At 45.7% G+C, this 23,955-nt stretch overlaps 1 protein-coding gene across 1 annotated transcript in view; it reads left to right on the forward strand.

Moving 5' to 3' along the window:
* Positions 1-22,480, forward strand: part of LOC143333343 (uncharacterized) — a 39,393-nt gene extending 16,913 nt beyond the window's left edge. The window contains exons 3-12 of the mRNA XM_076751417.1: positions 1,302-1,409; positions 6,593-6,800; positions 7,710-7,940; positions 8,425-8,531; positions 9,129-9,276; positions 10,848-10,900; positions 13,065-13,162; positions 13,280-13,460; positions 13,772-13,978; positions 14,684-22,480. Of these exons, the coding sequence (XP_076607532.1) occupies positions 1,302-1,409; positions 6,593-6,800; positions 7,710-7,940; positions 8,425-8,531; positions 9,129-9,276; positions 10,848-10,900; positions 13,065-13,162; positions 13,280-13,460; positions 13,772-13,978; positions 14,684-15,925 (2,583 nt within the window). The 3' untranslated portion in view covers positions 15,926-22,480. The remainder of the gene's footprint in view (positions 1-1,301; positions 1,410-6,592; positions 6,801-7,709; positions 7,941-8,424; positions 8,532-9,128; positions 9,277-10,847; positions 10,901-13,064; positions 13,163-13,279; positions 13,461-13,771; positions 13,979-14,683) is intronic.
* Positions 22,481-23,955: the final 1,475 nt, after the last annotated feature.

Below are 23,955 nucleotides of genomic sequence, written 5' to 3' on the forward strand. Positions count from 1 at the left end.
CCATCCGAGTGTCCGAAGCTCTGAGAGGAAGTGGAAAACCAGGAACAACAAAGCGACTCTCCTGACCTCTAAAAGTGTCTGCTGCTCTTTATTACTCACCACATCATTGTGAAGTTAGCACTTTTGTCCCTGTCAGGATCCTGTAGGAATAGTGAGTCAGTGTCTCCGTTGATGTGATTGGCCACCAGTTACGATGGTGATTTACTCTGCTTAAAGTGATTCAGCTTTGTGTTAGCAGAAGAGCGAGTTAACCCTGAAGGCAGCTGGCTAATCCACTGATCGAGGTCTGTGGTAAGACATCATCACCCCATAGTGACACACGTGAATATCAGTTGTTGAGTTTTGTGCAGACAGCCTGTAAAATATTACTCATCGCAGCAGTATTTGCAAAAAACTGACAGTATTTTACATTAAAATATGTATTTAGCTCGGTGATGACTTCAATATTTAGCACTGAAGGGCCCGTTTTCCTGTCAATGCTGTGAATAAAATAGATCCTCATGTGTTAAAATGTTAAGAAAATCTGTCCGTATTCTTCAAAGTGAAGGTTTCTCTGCTCCACAAAAGAGCAGATTTTAATATTTGCACACATATCGACTGTAAAATGGATTGAAAAAAAAAAAAAAACAGCAGTTCTGCTGCAGTGGAATCAGGTTTACCTGCTGTAGGAGGTGTCCAGGTGTGACTGTGACTGGATGTGAGCCAGGTGTTTCAGCCTGTGTGCTCAGTCACACTCCTGCTGGGTGAATAAATAAAACCAAACACAAAAAGAGCCATGTGGAAATGTCTCCTTGTGATTCAGCTGAGACCGGCGTCTGACCTGCAGACCTGCTCAGTCTGGTCCACTTCAGCTCAGTTCACACTCAGTCATGTCGTCTTCTAACTCCACCAGCCTGCTCACACTCCGTCTGTCCCACCAGGACGGTTTTCCTCAACATGTTTCCTGTTTCTTCGCTGTTATTCTTCATTCTGCATCCTCACTTTTCCCTCTGCGATTGTCTCAAAGTTTTCTAGAAAACACATTTTATATATAGTTTTGGTATTGAGGCCCAGGTGCCATGGACAGCCGGCCCTGAGAGCGATACGTGGAAACTGTGGTTTGGATGATTGTAGAAATGTTCCTGTATTTGTGTGAATCTCCTGAATGTAAGGACGTTTGATGTGGTGCATGTGGCTCATCAGAGACGAACTTTTCAGAGGTTTGAAGACTCCAGTGGACGTTCAAACCACAGAAAGACGCTCTCTGACTGCACACATGCTTCTCAACATGTTGTGACGCAGCTCTTCTTCTTCATGTGCAGCTGACCTTACTGTGGGAGGACCAGGCACGGCACCACCTGCTGGCCAGCACCAGGCTCTACTTCCTGCCCGAGGACACACCGAAGGGCCGGACCAGGGAGCACGGAGAGGTGGGTCAAAGGTCACGGGCGACCGGCTCCTCCCTGACGAGGCATTCACGTCTACATGGGAGGATATCTGAGTCGTTTGTTTGTTCTTCCATTTATTCTAGAAATATGTCTGTAGTACGCTGTTTGTTTGTTGTTCTACTCTCTAAATGTATTTGTTTTAATTCATCAAATATGGCGTCTGTTACATTTTCCATCAAAACACAGAAAAACAAGCTTTTATATAAGAACACATCATTGTAGATGTGACAGAATGAGAGTAGTTTCTGATAATTCTACTTGATTGTCATCAGAGGTGCACACAGACACACACACTCAGCCGTAAGACACACCGAACCAAAGCTGATGCAGTCTAATCCACCCGTCCAGTGAACGAGGTGAAAACGCTCAGTTTGTGTTTTAGAGGCTGCAGTTTGAGTTCTTCGTTCTGTTTGTGTTTATATCCGTGACGGTCGGCTGAATAAAGCTCGTTAGGCTCGTCAGTTTGCCCCTGGGGGGTCGAAGTCTAAAGAGCGTCATGTGAAAATGTTCAAGTACAAGTACAGCAGTGTTGTACTTAAGTGTAGTACATGAGTAAATGTACTTCATCACAAAAACAGATGAGTACAGATAAGTGACCTCTAAACCGTGGAAATAAAGCATGAAAACAACAGTAACGTCCTTCTGTTGTTCCGTTGACTCGTAGTGGGACTGAGCGTCTCCCTAATATGATCTGATTGAAGAACGTCTATTAATAACCTCGTTCAGGAGCGCCGCCTCCTTTCCATCCAAACGCGTTCAGGTGCCGAACAGGTCAACCTTCAGTCAGAGCCAGGAAGCGTCTTATCGTGACCTTTCTGTCTTTTTCCTCCTGCTAAAATATCTCATTAATGAGCACTCCAGAACAATTAATGATCTGCCTGATTAAACGATACCGTAAAGGAGTCGTTGAAGTGCTGCTAATGTAAGAAAACTAAGCCGTGATTGACGTGAACAGAGTTGGAGAAGCAGTGAGAGAAGTGTGTTGGTCTGCTGAGTGTTTCTGATTAACACAGTTCACATGCAGCCTGCAGCTCAGCCCTCACATGAAAAGCTCCCTGTGGGAATGAGACTAATGTATTACCCAAATGTAAATCCTATGACTTGTCTGAAACCAAATTTTCCACATTTAGGACTTTAATATTCCACCGTTGAAGTCTCTGTATAGAGGTTTAAGTTTTCCTGCTGGAAAAAGAGCCGTCTGAAAGTCGTTTTTCACCCGAATCACTGCCCATTTTCTCCTAGATGAAGAGTTAAAGTGTTATCTCAGTGTCCTCCTTTTACCTTTAAGGTCTGTGGGATGGTCGACTTTCATATGTACAACATTTATCCACAGCCAGTTTTTAGAGCAGCAACACCTACCATCCGGAGTTTAACGTGTTTCAGAAAGTCAATATTTCAGACACACTTTGATCTTTGTGTGGACCAAACAAGATGTTCATCAGTGAGCTTTGGAGGTGCTGATTGGTGGGTTTGGTTGTGGCTGCACAGAGCCAGGCTAACTGTTCCCTGTGTTTCTGTCACTATGCCTCGCTAAGCTAACTGGCTGCTAGTCGTAGCTTCATATTTAACGGACAGATGTGAGAGTGCCTCCAGTCCCCTCATCTTCCCCTCGGTGAGAAAGCAAATAAACAAATTTCCTAAAATGTCAAACTGTTGGTTCAACAGGTCCGTCTAATGCCTGGATAAGCACCGGAGAGTCGCGGCTGAAATTTCTGCAGCACTTCAGCACAACTCAAGTCTGAGCTGAAGCATGTTTGACTGATGTGAAGGCGACCGCACGCTGCTTTGCCTCATTGTCATAAACATATCATAATATATATAAAGTCAGTAAAATCAGTTTGATGAGATCAGGATGGTCGTTAACGCAGCCTGAGGGACACCTGGGGATGCTTCTCCTCCTCCATGTTACTCCAGACCTCCCTTTCATGCACTCGGGCCTAAATATCATGAAAGCTTCGTCTTTTCTGTAAACGTGCTGTCGTGGAACGTGAACATAAAAGACGCCTCTGAATGACAGCAAGGCATCACTTTACGGATAGATGAAGCAGCAGCGTCACTTACTCTGTCTGGAAAGAGCTTTCATAGAGTTACACATTAAACCCAACATGTATTTTTAAATTAGCATCAGATTTCTGTAACAGCGAGCTTTAATCAACAAAATCGCACTTATGAGAAAGGAAAAGGTGACAGTCGATGAATGTAGAGTATTTGAGCTGTAGAAATGTTAATTGGTGACACCCGCAGAGCCACTTTGGAGGAACATTTCCCGGCTCTTTGCAGTGTTAATGAACTCACACCTGGCTGCCGGAGGAGCAGGAATGTGAGGAGCTCCCACCTGGCTGTGGCACTGGGGGGTGGAGGTTTTCGAGGGCTGGGCTCTGTCATCTTTGCCCCGAGGACTGAGCGAGATTGCAGCTGACAAACTGGAATAGGAGGTGTTGGTTGGTGTTTGTCACGTGTTGACTGTTTGTTTTCAGGGAACTTAAAGGAGGAACATGTCCAACTCTCAGGAGTCACTGGGTGGTTTTCACTGAGCCTGGTGCTGATTACTGTGAGGAGCACAAACGTTCGTGTCACCGCACTCCTTCAGTTTAACTATTCACTAAGACTGCAGACGCAAACGAGCTGCAGGTCACCTGGTCTGTCCGTAAATAAGATCTTTACATTTTAATTCAAGCAAAGACAATTTTGGAAGTCAAAGCTGCATATGAAGGAATATTAGTTTAACAGGTGAAGGCTGAGTGTGAATGAGTTATGAATAATCACTGGTAAAACATTTCAGCTCCTGAGAGCAGATTCTGTAAACGGATGAAATGACGTAACAGGCCGAATAAGTTTTAATTGGCTGCTTCGCTGGAGCTGCTGAGCCGGTGAGGTCAGCACAGTGTTAAACAGAGGGAGCGATGCCTTAATCTGCATTTCCACCACAATAACTTTCCCAACGGAATGGAAACCTTTGGAGGAACTTCACAAGTTTCCGCCGCAATATTTGTTCATTGTGCTCCGACACATTAGCAGTTACAGAAGAAAGCAGATGACACACAGACCGACGACAAAATCCAGCCCTTGACGTTGAATCATCGAGCGCAAGAGTGAGATATAAAAAAGGCCCCTGTGTTTTCAGACATCAGTGGACTAATTTACCTCATGGTCACGGTTTTCAGAGCGTGTCGGTAACGTAGGCAGGCTGGAGGAGCGTTTTAGCTCCAGTCCAATGCCTTGAAATAAACAGTACATGAGACCAAACACGCAGTTTTCACTTCTGTGTTCTATCACAGCAAAACCTTGTTGTGGTTCTTCAGTAAATAAGGAAAAATCCTCAGATCCTTTAGTAAAAATCCCGCAGTGACGTGTTTCAGCTCATTCGTGAGCTCAGACTGGGCTGACAGTGTTTAGGGCGACGCAGCAGAAGAGAGAAGTTCAGCAGTTGCATGAAATCATTTCAGTCATACGCGGATTCCTTTTCAGGATATTTCTCATAAACTTCCTCTTTCATTTTCAAATGTTGCATCACATGCAGACACTTCACTGAAGTAAAAGCAGCAATACAACATAAAAAATACTTCATTACAAGTAAAATTCCTGCATTGAAAACTGTGCTGAAGTATAGAAGTATTGGCACAAAATGTGCTCAAAACATTGAAAGTTAAGTACTCTTTATGCAGAATGGCCGTTGTCAGTGTTAAATCAATATTATTGAAAAAATGATATTAATGTGAAAGACAGAGCATCAACCCATCAGGAGGCCTAAATCCTAAACCTGTAAAGACTAAATTCACCAGCTCACCTTTTCAACAAGTGAATAAAATCCACACATTAGAGCACTTTTCGACATGTTTGGAAATACTTGAAAGAATGAGAGCTGTCCTGTTATGAGCTGCACAGACAGCCCACAGAGGCTCTAATGAGCCTTTGTGTGAGCAGGCCGTCACATTCTGTCCTTTTCACGTTCTCATGTAAGTGTCACGATGTGTGTCAGGCATGTGCAGGTGTGTTCATCTGAATATGAACGAGCAGGTCGTGGTCGAACAGGTGGAGCGAGGGAGGAGCACAGCGGCGGAGTGTTTCCTCTGACAAGAATCCTGAAAATACAGCATTAAAATCTGATCTGCAGCTGCATCGACATGGAGTCACTTCACGCGTGTGACCGTCTTTTTACAAGCCAAAGCTGGAGTCCTCAGCGTCTGTCCTCGCTGCCTTCCGTCCTGGTGCTTTGTCACAGTTGTAATAACGACCTGTTTCATGCACAGAGCACGCTGACAAATATTCAAATGTTTTGTGAAGATAAAGTTTAGCCGCGACGGTCTGCTCTCCTCAGCTGTCGTCTGCAGATAAACTCTGAGAGAAAGTTCTGCTTCCAAACGTCTGCCTGTGCTCGGCTCCCAGTGTGATTTAAACCTCTGCGGTCTGGAGCTCAGTTTCACTCCTGTGTTCCTGTTTGCACTTTCACACATCAGCCTTATGGTACTGTTTACCCATCACGCTCAGCCATATTGGATCTGTGTTCAGTTACTGCTGATGCAAACCAAACGTGAAAAGTTTTTTCCACTGGCGAATTGTCTGGATGCTTTCATTGTGCAGAAGTTATTGGAGTTAGCAGAGCTCTGCTGCTGAAAACAGGTCTAATCAGCCAGATATGGACGTGTTCTGTGCTGCTTGGTCAGTTTGAGACACTGCAGGGAGGAACAGTGCAAAGAAAACAGGCCCTCGCTGTGCTTTGTGAACAGCACGGCTTCATCAGGGTGGACCACTCCACTGCTCGCTCACATGTTGATATTTCATCAAAATGTTTTCAGGAGAATATTAACTGGATAAAAATACACACGAGTCAGCCTTCTGTTTTCATTTTCGCTAAAAAAATGTGCAGGGAAGTTGACAAAAAGCCGCTTTGCTGCTGCGGTTAAACAGTCACCAATTATCACTGTGAGAACTGAGTGTATGAGCGTTTTTATCAGCCCCCTCCCCTCATCTGTGTCGTGGAGCCGGACAGTGAAGAGACAGCGTTTACGGAGACTTTATTAGAAAAATCAAGCTGAAAGAATGGAACTAAAGGGGTCACCAGAGTAAATTAGACATGCGTTTCTGCATTGAGATGGCTCTAGAGTCGTTTTTGTTGTTGAATAAATGGAAGTCTGACTGTGCAACAAACCTCTCTGTGTGTTTAGGATGAGGTCCTGGCGGTGTCCAGGAAGATGGTGGTGCGGGTGGAGGACCTGGTGCGGTGGTCGTGTGCACAGCCGCCGGGTTGGAGCAGCAGCCTGAAGCCATCGCCCTTTGGGACCAACGGCATCCACAAACCTCTGCAGAGCAGCGACGCTAACGGCAGCGACACGGACAACAAGAGCAGCGAGCCGCGGAAAGACAAAGCTGAGAGTGAGAAACCCCGAAACCTTCTCACCAAACAGTCAGCCAGAACGAGTCATGTGATCAGATATCTGAGCAGGTTTATAACCAATCATACAGTCCCATCTGGTCACGTGTGTGTGTGTGTGTGTGTGTGTGTGTGTATCACAGTATGATATATATTTAAACGATCAGAATGTCTCTGTGATCCCAGCAGACTCTTCTCCTTTTCCGTGTAAAAGATTAGTTTTCCTACCATCGAATGTCCACGTGAGTTCAGTAAATCTGATAGAAGCAACGTCAGCTTCTCATGGGTTGTTACTGTGTAAAGATCTCATTACTCCATATTATGTTATTAATGTTTGTAATATAGTGTGTGTATAAACGAGCTTCCAGACCAACAGAATAGAAATTAGCTCGTTCCATGATCGTTTGTGAAGGAAGAGCAAATAATGTGCTCTGAAACTTTTACACCACAGATTCATCAAGCTGCTGCCACAGACAAGGTCAGCTCGTTAGAACAATAATAATAAAAAGAATAATAAACATTATCTGTGTAGCACCTTTCATACAGGAAGAGCAGCTCAAAGTGCTTTACATAGAAAAGACAGAATGGACACAAAACAGATGATAAATTAATGTAAAATACGATGGAGAATAAATCCTACTTGATAACGATAACGAGGGCGGAAGTAAAGATAATGACAATGCATGAAACCACAGAATAAGATAATAAAATGATTACATAGGATGCAGCCAAGGGTTTCAGACCTGCATCAGGAAGTAACAGCTAGTCATCTGTCTGACCCCCTCATAACTGTGGTCATGTGCTTCCAGTTTGAGCCCAGTTCAGGTCACTGGGCGGCCGTTCAGCGGACGATGATTGAATTCACTGCAGGAGGACGTTTGGTTCACACGTCTCATGTCTCTCCCACTCAGACGACGCGGCGGAGCGTCAGGCCATCAAAGTGCTCAGCTACCCGCAGTACTGCCGCTTCCGCTCCCTGCAGAGACGCATCCAGGACGGAGCCAGGGGCCCGGGGCTGCAGGACCCCCACCTCCTGGCCCTGGGGGGCATCAAGGCGCTGCCCAGCACCCGGCTGATGTACTGCAGGGACACCTTCAACCACCTGACGCTGGAGAGCAGCGCCAGCTTCTCCTGGCAGTTCAGTGAGTGTTTCAGTTTGTGCTTATTGGTTTTAACAGAACTTTGTTTAGAGATAAGAAAAAAACACAGTCTGTAATCCTAAATTAATTTATTTCATTAGAATTTCCATTCATTCATTTCAGCGTTGATAGTCGCTGAAATGCTGCTGAAACATTCACACGTGATCTCGACGTGTGTCGAGAAGACTTTTGAACCACATGAAGACCAGTTTGAAGATGTTCTGACATGAAAACCAGGACTGGGAGATTCTGAAGTTTACTGCCATCCTTTATACATGAAGGATGAAAATGAACAGGAAGACCTAAAGACTGATTGTTTTCAGGCCCTTTCAAAATAAGATATTTTACTTCCAATTCAACAGAATTCTTGTGTTTCCCAGCTCGTACGATATTATACACACACGTTATAATGTGAATATCTGCGTTTGATGTGAACATTTGATTGCGCTGATGCTGAATCCCTCATGTTTCACATCGTATTCTGCAGGATGTCCGTCTCTTAGTCTTCGAGGGCGACCACGCAAGAGGAGAGGCCGCGATGGCAAAGACTCCCCGACCTCCAGCCAATCAGAGTCCTGGATCGAGAAGATGAAGGTTTGTTCTTCGTAGACGATTCTCACATCTGAGTCACGGGTTGTTCATGTGGACAGTTTACTTGTGTGTTAATGTAAAAATGGCAGATTCTTCTGTGTTGGTGTTGAAGCCGTTATTCTGAAGCCTCTCTGGTGGAAGTGACAGTAAGTTTGTCCAAATGTTATGAAAGTGAACCAAATGAATGTGTTTGTCAGAGTTTGAGCCCTGCGAGCAGTGGGACTTTGGTCCAACCTGAAGTATCTCAGCAGCTGTAGGATGGATAGTGAAGAAACTACTTTCAGACTTTCATGTTCAGGATGATAATAACTGACTTTTCCTCGGGCGCCTCGTTAGGTCAACGTTTTAACGGATCTGATGCTTTATTTTAAGACCAAATGCCTGCAACACTTATGACATCCCATCAGCCTCAGCTGGGCTCTGTGTTTAGTGCTAAGTAGCAAATGTTAGCATGCTAACATGCTAAACTAAACATGGACTCGCTTGTTTACAAGCAGGAACTGGGACCTTGATGGGCGTCCTTCAGTTCTTTCTTTCAGTTCCATTATACGCGTGTTTCTGTTGCTGCTTCGCTTCAAACCACGTGCGTCTTCGTCTCAGGAGAACGTGATGGGCAGCGTGGAGGTCGGCTGTGAGGCCAGCTGGCTCCCTCACCCCGAAGAGCAGCTGTTCCTGGATCAGCTCTTCGCCTTCATGGACCGTCAGGGCTCGCCCATCCACAAAGTGCCCAACCTCGGCTTCAAGAAGAGTGAGTGTCTCCGCCGCTTCTTCCCTTCGTGACTGTCTTTATTCTTTCTTTCTTTTCTGTTTGTTTAGTTTCCTCTTTTCTTTCTTTTTGTCCTTGATGTTGTCGTCGCTCTCTTTGTGTTTCTGTTTTTTCTTTCTTCCTTTCAAAGGTGAAAGTGTGAGCACTTCTGACATTTGAGAAATGAAAGAATGTCACAGGTCCGATTCCTTCCCATCATGCACTCTGACCCTTCAGAAGGCATTTTACCAGACTGAACCAAGACTGCATCACCGAGATAAAAAAATGTATTTCAAGAGGCATCAGTTATTAAACAGATAGCTCTAAATGTCAATCACATAATGAGAAGTTAAGACAATAAAAGCTGATCATATTCCAGAAATAAGAGCTTTTTAAATCAGCTGTCTGTCCGGATGCAGACAGCCGCAGCTCCAGTCTCCTGCTCCACCGGTTTCATGATCACACTTGTTCAGTTCATCAACTTAATATGCAGTAATTGTTTTTTTGTTCCACTAGGGGGCAGCAGAATCAGGTTGTGAGCTCAACACTGACATATCATCAGCTTTTAGGTCAATGAGACGAACTTATTGTCACATGTTTTCACAAGTGGAAGCCTGTTTTTTCTGCCTGTATAACAGTACAAAAGTATGTAATGTATAAAAATACACCAGTATTAAAGGATTCTCCATTTAAAGACCAAATGTAATGATCTCCTGAGGTCTCACATCGAATGAACGCTGATTGTTGGTTATGTATTGGTATGTTGAGTGAAGTTCAGGGGAGCCATGTTTTTCAGCGCGTCGCTGCTCGAATGTTGAAGACGTGAACATTTTGCAGCTGAAACCGTGATGTGAGCTGTGGTTCTGGGGATCATTAAAATTCCATCTGATCTGATAAGAAGAAGAAGAAGAAGAAGAAGACATGGTCGGAAACACGGCACACGGAGGTGAAATTTGACTTCCGCTTTTGACCCATCCTGGTCGTCCCTCCTCCGCGGCAGACCAGGAGCGGTGGGCAGCCAGACCGGCGCCCGGGGACCCATTCTGTTGCGTCACCATTGGTCAGGTGGTGATTTTCTTGCATGTTTTTAGTGGGGGTATATTTTTACGGAGGATACCCCAGGTGAACACGGGGAGAACATGCAAACTCCACACAGAAAGGCCCTCCTCGAGCAGCAGGCACCGAAGCATGGTGGAGGACACACCCGGTGCCCGCAGCGAGATTCGAACCCGGGACCTTCTTGCTGTGAGGCGACAGTGTTGCCACCGTGCCACCTATCTTGTTGATCATAATTAAAGCAGCGGTCGAATCGACTTCGTGGAGCTGAAAATATAAAAACTTGTTTCATCTGGATTCAGCAGGACACGATAAACTCATCATGGACATTCAGAGTCCTTTGCTGATTGGTTGATCACAACCTATTTGTTTAGTCAAACTGAGCGTTTTATTCAGAATTACAAACTGATTTGCACGTTCATCTGCTCGGTGTGTCATATTTGCATGTCTCATCTGTTTCCGCTCGTCCTGCTGACTGGGCCGCTGAGTTTCAACATGCCTGTCCTCTCTTTCCTCAGTTGACCTCTTCCTCATGTACTCTGTGGTGAAACGACTCGGAGGCTACAAAAAGGTGAGTTACTTCATGTTACTTCAGTTTCTTTAGCTCATTATTCCAAGAAACAGTTTGACACTTGGGGAAATCTGCTTGTTTGTTGTCTTGCTTAGAGCTGCATGAGAAGATTGAAAGCACTCTTACATCTTTATGTTACATGTCAAGATACCACAAGCAGCCAGTTAGCTTAGCATAAACACTGGAAACGGGGGGAAGCAGCTAGCCCGCCCTCAGAAAACGTAATTTTGTGTTTTTGTGCAGACTGAACAAATGACATAAAACAGGTTAATTAGTGAGCTTTAGATGTGCTGGCAGGAGCATTTTGGTACGTTTGGACAAACCCCGGCTGGCTGTTTCCTCCTATTTCCAGTCTTTACGCTAAGCTAAGTTAAGCTAAGCTAAGCTAAGCTAACTCCCTGTTGGCTGTAGTTTTGTAGACATGTGGCTGTTCGCCGGTAACAAATAAGAGTATATTTCCTTTTCCTTTAACTATTCCTCTAAGTTGACACACTGTGTAAAACATTAATAGATATAAATATGTGTATTTTTGTAAATGTATGCTGATTCTGTAAGGATGGAGTGAGGTTTTGTGAACACATGACTGGATAAAGGGTGTTACTTCATGGGCTCAGGAACATTTTGGAAAACTGTGGCCAGTAAACAGTTTGTTACTTATGTTTCACACAGCGTCCCAGTGGTTCTGAATAAGGGTTGTAACCCAGTCTAATGTGAAGGAGCCACATGACAAATCGAAGATACAATTATTACAGTCAACAGTGACGATGATTCATGAAGCTCGTGACACAACACGACCTGATACTCTGAATATCTGATTAACTGGCATTCAGCTGTAATATTTGTCTCTTCAGAATGAAACAGTGGAGTTCTGCCTGAAACAATCAGTCATTTGTCAGCAGTTTACAGTAAATAAACACAAAACAAAAGCAGCTTTACAATAAAAGAAAATGGACAGAAACGGGCGTTCAGGTTGAGCTCAGTGCTGCTCTGTTCACAACAAAAGGCCTGTTCAGACGCTCGTCTCACCCGCTGTACTCAACTGAGCCTTGCACTGAACAATGCACACACACACACACACACACACACACACACGCACTATAGCGAACAGACATTTCATTTGAATTCATTTGCACACAAAGCAGGCAGTCTACAGAACTGCAGTGGAGTAATACAGGCAGCAGAGAGCAGAGACGTGATTAAAGGGTGATGACAAAAGATGCCTGATGAAACATCTTCATCTGTTTCAAAGCGTGTGTGTCTGTGTGTGTGTGTCTGTCTGTCAAAGCGTGGAGTGCTGTTAGCACGTTAGCCACAACCCTGCCGGCCCACATTTCTTTCCTCTCCTCCCTGCTTGAAGTCGACTGTTTTCTCCCTCGGATCTCTTCACTCGGTCGACTCTTCGCTCCCCCTGCCGAGCTCTGCAGATACACACACGTTTCTCACAACCCCTCCTCCTCCTCCTCCTCCTCCTCCTCCTCCTCCTCCTCCTCCTGTCACACACACACTTCAGCAACAGACCTGTGACTTATGCTCTGCTGCTGATGGCACTATTTCTGCTGTCATTTTTATGTCTTATTTTCGTTGTTGCAGGTGTTATTAGTTGTTTTTGTTTTGTGTTTATTTTCCTGCGTACAGCTTTTCTTGAGAACCTTTATTTTCACCGGTGGTACATGTTGTTGAACAGCGACACCCGAGTGGGTGAGACTCAAACAACTCTGCTCTTCTGGTTCTGTGACAATCAAAAACGAGCGTGATTGGCTGTTACCTGGCTGTCGCGCACATTGCAGCAGAGGATTTTTGCCTTGAGTTGAACTTTTCTCAGCTTCGGGTGGGTGTCTTTTAAATCTGTGGAGCTCAGCCAACACCAGATCCCGTTCACAAGAGCAGCCAGTCACTGTGCCAGCTTTTGAGTGAGTGTGTGAACAGAAGGTAAGGAAGCCTCATGCCACAAAATCAGCAAACAGACTGACAGTGGATCTCAGGACTGCGCCCCCTGCTGGAGTTCATGCCACAGCCTGTGAAATACTCTACATTACACATAGAATCTATTTTCCAGTTTGGAACGGCAGCATGAAGCGACGGTCTGAACCAGCACGCGTGTTTCTTTTCTGCAGGATTTCAGGAGTTCAGAGCTGATCAATCTGTGTTTGTGTGTGTGTCACAGGTGACGTTGGACCGTCTGTGGAAGGTGGTTTATAATGAGCTGGGAGGATGCCCTGGGAGCACCAGCGCTGCCACCTGCACCAGGAGACACTACGAGAGGTCAGGCAGAGACACTATCCCCCTGAGACACTCATTTATAAACAACATTATTCAGGCTTAAAAAAAAAGATCCTATGCACGAAGCGTCCTGTAACTCTGTGTTTGTGTGTGTCTCAGGCTGATGCTTCCTTATGAGGAACACCTCAGAGCCGGAGGGGCAGAATTCAAAATCCCAGAAACCCCCATGCCTCCAAAGTCCAGAGGGATAAGAGGAAGAAAACCACTTCCAAGAGGTCGAAAACCAGGACCCAAAGCCAAGGAGAAGAAGATCACAGCCCCCGCTGCTCCGTCTCGCACTGTAAGTGACAGAATCTCTGGAATCAAACGGGACGAATGATAAATAACGTAAAAGCACATTTTGATACGATGACGTAGTAATTGGCTGAAAATAATCCCATAACAGTGGAGATGATGGTTTGCTCAGCCCTGCAGTACTGTGACTGGCATACAGCAATAATTAACGTGCAGAACAATGAATAAAAACATAAGAACATGCAACAGCAGCTAAAGAAAACAATCACAAAAAAACACAAACCCTCCAAAAGATATTAAACCAGTCACAGGCTTAAAGATGGCAGGGTCACCCCTGATCTTCTTCCCTCTGAGCAGATCGTGACCCCGAACGGCACTGTGGTGGTGAAGAGAGGCCGAGGCCGGCCGCCGGGCACTCGCAACAAGGCCACGCTGATCGCCCAGGCCAAGCTGCTGGCTCAGCAGCAGGCTAAAGCTAAAGCTAAAGCAGCCGACTCCCAGCAGGAGAGTCCTCCGCTTCCAGCCAGAGGTGGAGGTGAACCGACACCCAGCAGCACTCACAGGGTAACGCCTCCAGCTCTGTTACACTGCAGGGAAATTCGATTTACAGATACGTTTTAATGTTAAAGTCATCTGTATCGCCTGTAGGGTCTTAAAATAACAGTATTGAGTAATTTTGGAGTATTGCAAGGGATTTTTACTTTGCACAGACTTTGTAGTCTGCAGAACCACAGGAAGATAACACTGTCAGTGAAATAATACAGTTTCAGCTGGTGTAGTTTGAGATCGATGCTGATTTCACAGGATGTTGAGGAGCAGACCAAAGCAGAGCTGTGACTCTGTTTCCAAACAACTCTCTGATCAGTCAGCTGAGTCCAGCAGATCAATACCAGACCTAATCTAAAGGTTATGAAGTGAGAGGACAGAGCAGGGAGGCTCCCCCTGCTGGCTCTGTGGGGAAATGTCCTGCGGTGGCATCAACATTCATTCTAGTCCAGCAGAGACAAAACAGACAAAACCCGGGCACATAGAGAGTGCTGACAGGGAGTGCTCTGATTTGTCTTATCATGAGAACAGCACGGTTTCTTCCCGATCCAGCCTTTATCTCTGCAGCGTATGGCTCATAAAGATTCGCACTTCTTTCTTAATTCTGCGAGCCTTCAGTGGAGCGTATCAGCACTGAGGTTCTGGGATGCAGCGGGCACTGTGACTTGTGTAGATCAAACAGAAATTCTTCCTCTCATGACCTCCTTTTTCTTCTCCCTGTAGCCCGTCCAGCCAGCGATCCTCCCTGTCAACATGCCCCTCACCCCCGATCTCTCCCCCATGTCCACCCCCTTCCTCCCCTTCCAGCCCAAACCAAAGGAGCTGAATGCGGACAGAGGGGAGTCTGCTGCTCCTGCTCCAGGTGTGCTCCTCTCCACTCTGCCTCGCCAGTTTGTTGGAGGATCTCTGGGCGGCTTCAGCCCCATCAAAGGCGTGTGTCCTCTGGATGTCTTCAGGAACCGCATTAGCCTCCAGAGAGGCCTGGAGAGCCCGGCCCTGACGCCTCAGGACCCGACCCAGCACCATCCGACCATCTACACCATCCAGTCCAAAAGTGGAAGCCCGGACACGCCTCATCCCAGCGGAGACCAGCTGCAGCCTCAGCCCCACCCACTCCACCAGCAGCATAACCGCTGCTCGGGGTGTAACGTGGATGAGGGAGCCCAGCGAGGAGGCATTCGGGACGCGAGGAACCGGCCTCCTCTGCCCCCTCTGCGGGTCCTGCCTTTGAACCTGGACTGCAGCGTTCAGGTGTGCCAACTGATGAGGACTCGTCTGGGCTCGTCTCAGTTCCAGACCTTCACCCGCCGACTGTCTGAGGCTCTGTCCCAGGACCTGAGCGCCAAGCCCCCCTGCTCTCCCATCACCCCTCCCCCCGAGCAGGCGCTGCCTCTCAACCTCAGCAAACGCTTCACGGCAAAGAGACCCAGCACAGAGGGACCAGAGCCGAGTCCAGCGACGATCAACGGAAACACAGATCAGCCGCCATCCAAGAGGCCGAGAACCAGCTGCACGGGGCAGGCCGAGGACTTCAGCCCGAGCGACCGGCCCAGCTCTGGAGGAAGTGGAGGAGGAGGAGGAGGCAGAGGAGAAGAGCAGGATGTGGAGATGAAGAACCAGGAAGAACCCGCAGACCTAAGTTCCCCCAGCAGGATCAGGGCCTTCCTGCTCGGGCTGCCGCCCTTCCAGGTGAAGTTCGAGGAGGATCTGAACGGGACAAGGTTTGGGAAATTTCTTCCTCCAGGATCTAAAGTTGAACCCCAGAGGACTGAGACAGAGAAAGGAGGAGGAGGAGTAGCAGTAAAGATGGAGGAGGAGGTGGTCGAAATAGAGCGATGTGAAACTGAGAGGAGCAACAAACTACAGAAGTCTGAGCAGGAGGAGAAAGATCCCATCATCTCTGCTCCAGGCCCAGCGGAGCTGAAGAGAGCCGGGCCCTCAAACACTGACACACACTGTTTTTAGCATCATTCCCGCTGTTGATTTTAGCATTTTGTCATCCGAAAACTGTCAGATGAGCCGAGGATTTGTCGGTTTTGGAATCTGGGAAGTTGTGCGTGGCCTTGGCTTTGGCCGTCGGGCGGGTCGGCCGTCGATGCGGCTCGGGTTAAAGCCTGAACACGAGGAGCAGAGATGCTAGTTCTCTTCATCTTTGAGAACATTTGGACTCACACCTTTCCCCCTTTTTTGTCTCCTGTTGGTATTTCCTGTTTTGTTTTGTTTTTTCTGGTTTTCGATCATGTTGTTGGTTGAACTTTGTGGAGGAATGACGACACCGAGACTCATGACAATCACAAATCAGTTTCTCTTCCTTTGTCTGATGAGACTGTGACTCTTTAACAAACACTGCCATAAGCCTCCATAACACTATTAACTCCACTATTCAACGTTAGGCTGAAATACTGAATAAGATCCATATTACTTAAAATAAAAGTCAATATTACATCTATGGGTGATGCTATGCATCAAGAGTTCATTAATTAGCATCTAGAGTGTACTGTAGTTTGGTAGTTTTGTTTTTAAATTGTACTCTACTTCTGTAGAGAGATAGTTATTTTCTGATAAAGTGTCTACATGTTATCTGGAGCTCCGAGTGAGAAGCTCCTCAGGCTTCACGTTATAGCTCGTTAAGTGAAGCGTTTCTATAGTCCTGCTCGTTAGCTGAAATTATATAAACTGTTCTTACACACATGTGCCTTACAGGCCTGCGACCGTCGCCGGCTTCAAATGCATTCACCTAAAGAGATACCTTGATGTTGGACCTGTTCAGTTTTTCACAGAGACTCGGCCCGGCTGAGTTTGTCACTCTGAGAAACGAAGACGGCGTGTCACAAAACAGACGAAGCCAAAGTTTTCAGTTTGAAACGTCTTGATTGTTTGTAGCTGGACGTGGTCGAATGTGGGTTTGAGTCAGGAGCTCAGAGCAGTGGAGCACAGATCTGATCCAGGCCAGTGACACACTCTGTTCCATACCAGCCCTGCTGTTTGCTTTGCAATGACCACTGTGGCCACACGTTGGCGCCATCGTCTCGCCTTCATCACTATCGCTGTTCAGGTTGTTGGAGCAGTCAGAAATCACATCAGCACCGTGTGTAGAGATCAAACATGAACATGTAGCCCGACATTCAGACTACCTCAGGTTTTTTTTCTTTCTTTCCTTTTTTCCCGTCTCTCCACCTGCTCTGTCTGTTTCAGGCGGGTGGAGCCTGTCCCAGCATGCATTTGGGCGGACAGCAGGGTTGGTAGCTGGGGCCTCAGTCATGAAAGTGTTCTTAGATTTATACTTGAATTTAAGATTATTTCCGACGGCTGTGATCTGTAAACGTCAAAGTTTGTGGAGGACGAGTTGGCAGTGACGAGAGGAGGAGGTTGAAAGCAGTAAAGTAAGATTTTTAGAAAGAACTACTTATATGTGGTTTTCTGCTTGAGATGCACTTCAGATTGAAATTGATCTGTTTTATTCAGGCTCACCTCGAGCCCGTTTCCACTGGACGGACGTTAAAGTCTGGTCTTCTACATTTTTCTGATTCTCTTCCCATGAAAAGACCAAGAGCAGCAGCGTGTTTGTCCGCCTCTCAGTGCTTTACGACTTCCTGTCTGTGGGGCTTGGTCGGACACATTCATTGTTGGCAAAGTTGGCAGACAGATGGCGGATCAGTGTCAGGTGAAGGGAAGCTATGCTGCCATGTTCTTCATTTCTTTTGTCCTTCGCTGAAGAAGGGCTCATCTGCAGCTGTTAGACGTGAGAGCAGGAGGACGTGCAGATGCTGACCTCCCCACCGGATATTCCTACTTTAATAGTTTCACACTTGGGCGAATACACATAAAGTTGGACAAGAAGATTGATACCACTCATGTCTGTACAATAAAAATGAAGCTGCAGCTAACAGCCAGTTAGCTTAGCTTAGCATAACAACAGGAAACAGGGAACCAATCTGTCCAAAGGTTAAAAGAAAAAAAAAATCTCTAAAGCTCATTATTTAACACTCATTTGTTTAATCTGTACAAACGTCAGGTTGCTCTCTCTGTGTTTATGTATCGACGGTTTGTTGGTCCTCTGGGGTCTCTGCTAGCTCTGCACACCTGACCTGAGCCGAGACGTGGTCCGCTTCAGCTGCAGATTGTTGATTTTACGGCAGTTTTTTGTACAAATGTGATTCTGACATGTCACACAGGGAGCTTAGAGGTGTGTGTAGGTGTTGTCGCTCTCTGACAGAGCCAGGCTAGCTGTTTCCCCCTGTTTCCAGTGTTTGTGCTAAGCTAGGCTAACCGTCCGGTTTCACATTCACCGTACAGACACGAGTGTTGTGTCAAAGTGCAGATGTTCAGCTGAGGTCTGATCGTCTTCTGACTGTTCTGCTGCTTTCACGTGACTTTGGTCCAGATGCAGATGTCAGCGCCCCGTTCAAAGAGCACGTTGGCGTTTTTCAGTCCACTGCTCCTCCCAGCTCCTCCCTCTTCTCATCTGAAGTGCCAACAGAAAGCAGCGACTAAAAACTGTAAATATCAAGGTATCCCTTTAATGCCGCCTTTTCCTTCGACTCGTCTCTGTTCGGTTCAGATTTGCACACCTACTGTACCTGTTTGCTTCATTTGTTTATTCATATTTATATTTGCCAACGTTTTGTTATTTTACAGTAGTGGAATCAACTACGACACCGAAATTAACTGGTGCTGTTTATTCTTAGTTATTAGCTTTTGCCATATTGTTGTTCTTAAGCGATAAAGCTGCAAATCCTTTTCATCTCAGCAAGTCGTCACGTCTTCAAACCGCTTCGCTGAAACTTTCTCACAGCAGAGACTTTTAAGAAAATATGTTAACAAGCTAAATTGAGAGATACTACGACTTGTTATGAAAGTATTTGCAGTTTTTCTCAGATGTATGTGACAGATATGAATTGTTTGTGAATGACTGCACGCGTACAGGTTTGTGTACTCAGCAGATCACAGCGGGGCCGATGCACCAAAGCACACGAACTCCACCACAGGCCAGCAGACCCACACCGTGACCTTTCTGTGACACTTATCATCATGTTGAAGTCAGAGTTATCGTTAGTATTTCAGGATATTATTCGGTTTTTCCTGCGCTGGCTGTTTGCTTTAAGAAATGTAACTGCTCACAGTCAGTCTCTCCTTCACCTGAGGGAGAACCAGCAGTGACATCATGGTGAATACTTCTCCTTTTTTAGTTATTTCTTGAGAACAGTCATATTTCCATCAATGCAGTAAGATCAGATATTATCTCACCACAGGATAAATGCACATTTTGTGTGTCACTCTGCTTCATCGTGTCTGTAAACCTTTATTTATCAATGTGAGGCGTTTCTGAGCGTGCTCAGTCCCTGCGTCACACTCGAGCAGTAAAGGCCTCAGGATGCTTGTACGACCGCGACTGAAGATAAAAGTGTTTGTTCTGAAGGGCCATTTAAAGACTGTAGTGGATATCCAGCGAAGAGGAAGAGGAAGAGGACAGCGTGTTCGTTTTCCTTCACACGGTGAAGAAGCTGTACGTGTGTTGTTGGCCTCGTAGTCTTGATGTATTCCTCGTTCAAATGGGAAGACGGCGCCCGGTTGTACATCAGAAACGTGACAGAAATACTCGTGTGAGAGAGTAAAAAGAAAACCATCTTCACACCTGCACAAACTGGACCAATCAATGCACAGGTTGGGCTCAGGCGTTGGATTGTCAGTTTCAAAACGTTGGAGGTAAAGTCGGGCTCAGCTCAGCTGCTGCAGGCGCTGCTGTACAACAAGCTTCAGCTAAATGCTGTGCGGCAGGTGGAGCGCCGTCCACCAATCAGAGGGACGGCGGGTCAATCCCTGTCGTCTACATGTCCAAGTGTCCTTGGGTGAGAACCCCAAATAGCTGCTCATGCTGTGCCATCACTGTGTGCTTGAACAGTTGTTGCTCCTGACGGGCAGGTGCCCCCCCCCCCCCCCCCCCCCGGTGTGTGAACAGGTGAATGCTGGCGTGTCGTAAAAGCACTTTGCGGCTCAATTGACTGATGTTCGGTCACCATCCTGCTACGCTGCCGCTACCTACTGCTGCCTGTTGTTATGCACATTTCAGCTCACACATGAAAAACCTGCGTGAAACACTATGAAGCCCGATGAGCCGTGGTCCTAACCTGAACCTCGGCCTGCATTTTTGCACATGCGTGAAACAAATCAGGTTTTTGTGTGGATGGAGCAGCGACATGCAGAAGCCAAAAAAGTTGTCATGCTTCCGGGTTTCCGCTGCACGTTGGCGTGTGCCGCCGATGCCTTCGCCTGCACACCCAGCACTGAGACGCTGTCATGAGAACAGAAGTACCTTTTCTTGGCTCTGACACCAGTTTATAAACGCTTTATGGAATTTAAAAAAAACTGCGTGCAGGTTGCAGATGTCCTGTCGGCAGTTTCACAGACGTCTCTTTTATGAAGGGGGTCCTCGGGGGTCAGGCTCTGTGGGCTGCAGTGGGTCTTTGTTCGTTGCAGTACCTCGAATGGCCACTGGGACTAGTTGTCCAGCTCTCCTCGTGGAGCACCGAGCTGCCTCCGACCGTTCACGGAACTCTCCGAAACGGGACGAAGCTCTTTTTTATTCTCTACACGATTCCTTCTGTCACGTCACGTATGAACAACCGAGAGCAGCCATGACCGACGCGGGCGTTTCCAGTTTGACCATTTCCAAACACCTTTACCTTCAGACGACACTGCAGACCAACTAGTTCATTTCAAGCGTCCCCCTCACACTCATACTGGGAGCTTCCCAGTCAAACCACAGCTCTACTGGACCAGTTTTGACTCTCCTGAACAATTTGCCTTAGTTTTTTTTTTTTTTTTCTTGCATGTTAAGTTTATGTAAATGACAACTTGCCACTGAGGGCTGAACGCCTGCCGTGTCATGGTGGGGGGGGGGGGGGGCGTCTTCTAGTTTAGCATGTTAAACCAGTATGAGAGCTGAATAGTTTTCTTCTTCTTTGGTTATTTAAGCTTTAGTTTGTAAAGGTTTCTTTAGGTATAATATCTTTTTTCCTTTGATAAAGTTCAATTTAAATGTTTACATTTTGTTATGCATGTTCAAACAGATTTGTTATATCCAGTGTTTTGCACACTACTTCACTACTTCAGCATCAGTCTCCAACGGCACTGCTCATTCATGTAAAGTACTTCAAATTAAGTGCCTGATACTTAAAACTGAAAATTGGAGTTGATATTTGTAAGCAAATGAAAGTTTAATTTGCTCGTTAGCCTTCATGCCATTGACTTGAACAGCGCCTCCTGTGGTCATTGTGCTTAAAGCGTCTGTTTGATGACACGAGGGCGGATTTCCTGCTCGGCTCCATCGTCTGTCCGAGCAAACTGGACCTACAGGACTCGACGACAGGGACACCCAGCGGCCGTCAGAGCGCTCAGTGATGTGATTCATCCAGTGAGCAACATTCACCAAGATAAATGATCAAATTAAAGGCGCCACATGTGACATGCTAACATGCAGAAAACGCTGCAAAGAGGACTGAACTGTGGCTCCCGGAGGAGGGAGACAACTCCACTGAGCGCGAGACGGCCAGCGCTGCGAGAAACACTTAATTCATCAGCAGATGGACTTTTTATAGATTAAAGGATTAATTGTGCACTCATAAAAACAATTCTCAGATTAAAGACTTTCACTTTAATATCACCAAATGAAGAGATTGACACAGCTTTGCTCAATAAAATAACTCTTATAAACTATTGCTGATTAGTTTTCTGTGACTCCAGAAACATGTCGAACATTGGCCAAAAAGCGACAAAAGCCCATTTCCAAACTGATGTCCTCAAATCTTTTGTCCAGCCAGCAGCCCCAAACCCCAAAATATTCACTTCACCACTGAAACACTTGAAGAAATCCGACAGAAATTCTGTATTTGAGAAGCTGCAACCAGTGAATTTGACATTTTTGTCTGTAGTACCTGGTCATAAATCTTTAAAAAACCAGATGAAAGAACATCTTAATCCTGTCTGAGGAGCGAGAGGCAGAGGCAGCAGAAGGGCTTGTGGGAAATGTAGTCTGTACTCCTCCGTCATGGCGGTGACGTTCATGTTGACATGCTGCATGTGGCGCCTTTTAAGAACTGTTGGATGTTAAGAACCAATGAATGTCTCCGTCACATCTTAACTGTGATCTCATTTTTATCACTTGACGCCATTTAACTTGTGTTTTTGTCATTTTTTTTTTTTTTTTTTACGTAAAACGAAATCCCAGGTCAACTTTAAAGTGTTCTTTTCTTCACAAACTGTGCTGAACCTTTGGAGAGAGCCGATGCTTCCTGGTGTGATCGCGCTCACCTGCCTGCGTGCACCTGAAATGGCCGCCGAGGCGTGAGGTGACGTGAATGGGAATTTTTCGTGTGGCGTGTGTGTGACTTGATGATGCAGATCTGCAGCACAAACTCCACTTTTTTTCTCCTCGTCTCTATAAAAGCGGTAAACGGCTGGCAGTGTCAGGTACCATTCCATTTTAACACTGTATATTTATAATAAAAGTAATCTGTTAATAAAACCTCAGCGGCCTCTGTCTTGTTTCAATATTTATGAAAAAAAAAGAAAAAAAAGGTGGGCTCATATCGGCTCTTCTACATAATTAATGGAATTTTCTGTATATTTTATGGGAGGGGAAAAATTGATTTTTCTCTTTAAATTGTGTGGAATGAACATTGTCGGGAATACAAAGTTGTGATATAAAGTCAATATATCAGACTGAAGATGTAATTAAAAAAAGTCAGACATTAAAACTGTAAAATGTTTTTAAATATTGGGAATAAAGTTATTTTACAACTAAAGGTGTAATATTAAGAAAATAAGCAGCATTTTTTTTAGACAAAACTGTAAAATGAGAATAAAGCCGTAGTTTTATGATTGAAGCTGTTTGGAGAAAAATCACGTGAGAAACTGTCAATAAATATTATTTTAGAACAGGTGGAAAGAGAAAAAAGTGTTCTGACCCGACTCGTCTATTTTCTCTCCTGTTAATCTGTTCTTACTTTAGAGATTTGTGGCCTAAATTCTACCTGATATGTTCTCAAAATCACAAGCAGATCTTTTGAAAATGAATCACATATTTATTATTAAATATTATATTTGATTTGAGGTTTTATTTTGGACTGACAGCTGATATTAACGATGAGACTTGTTCATAATGAAAGCTGAACTCTCTTCAGTCTGAATCAGCCTTAAAGCCTCTGTGTGGACGTCCTGTCATTCCTCCCTCTGAACACCAGATGGAGACAGAGATCTGATGAATGAGGCCATGTGACCGTTTCCAGCCTGTGAGGAAAGAAAGTACTGCTTCAGTGTCAGTTAGAGGTACTTTTATGTCCTGTTACTTTTTACCTGACAGCAGTACTTAGATTACATGAACAACGTGTGAAACATTGCGTAGACCTGCGTTCATTCCCTGAAGACTTTACTGAACACGGACCTTTATCTTCATCTCAACCCAAGTCTTCGTCGGAAAGTTAGCACTTTACATGATGGGGACTGGGCTTTGTCCCCAAGTGGAAGGAGAGTGCCCACAATGTGACTGTGCACACAGATTTATGTCCCCACAACATGAGTAATACGCACACACGCACGCACACACACACACACACACACACACACACACACACACACACACACACACACACACACTTTGCATTCCTTCCCTCCAGGACTTTTATTCTCAGTTTGCTTCAGAAACGTGCAGAGTGTAAACATTCACACTGAAGAGGAAATGAACACATTCCTCAGTCTGCTGCAGGTCAGTTCACACACAGCGCGTGTGTGTGTGCGTGCGTGTGTGTGTGTGTGTGTGTGTGTGTGTGCAGTGACAGGAGTGCTTTAGCAGAGCACCTTTCAACAACATAACTGCCACATTCAAAGACATCAAGGAAAACAGGACAACATTAAAACACATGATCAGGAACTAAAACAGTGAAATTGAAGATGAGCTAAAAAGCGACGTCCTTGCTCACTCAGACAGTAACTGCTCA

Source organism: Chaetodon auriga, chromosome 15, assembly GCF_051107435.1.
Source record: "Chaetodon auriga isolate fChaAug3 chromosome 15, fChaAug3.hap1, whole genome shotgun sequence".
NCBI lineage: Eukaryota > Metazoa > Chordata > Actinopteri > Chaetodontiformes > Chaetodontidae > Chaetodon > Chaetodon auriga.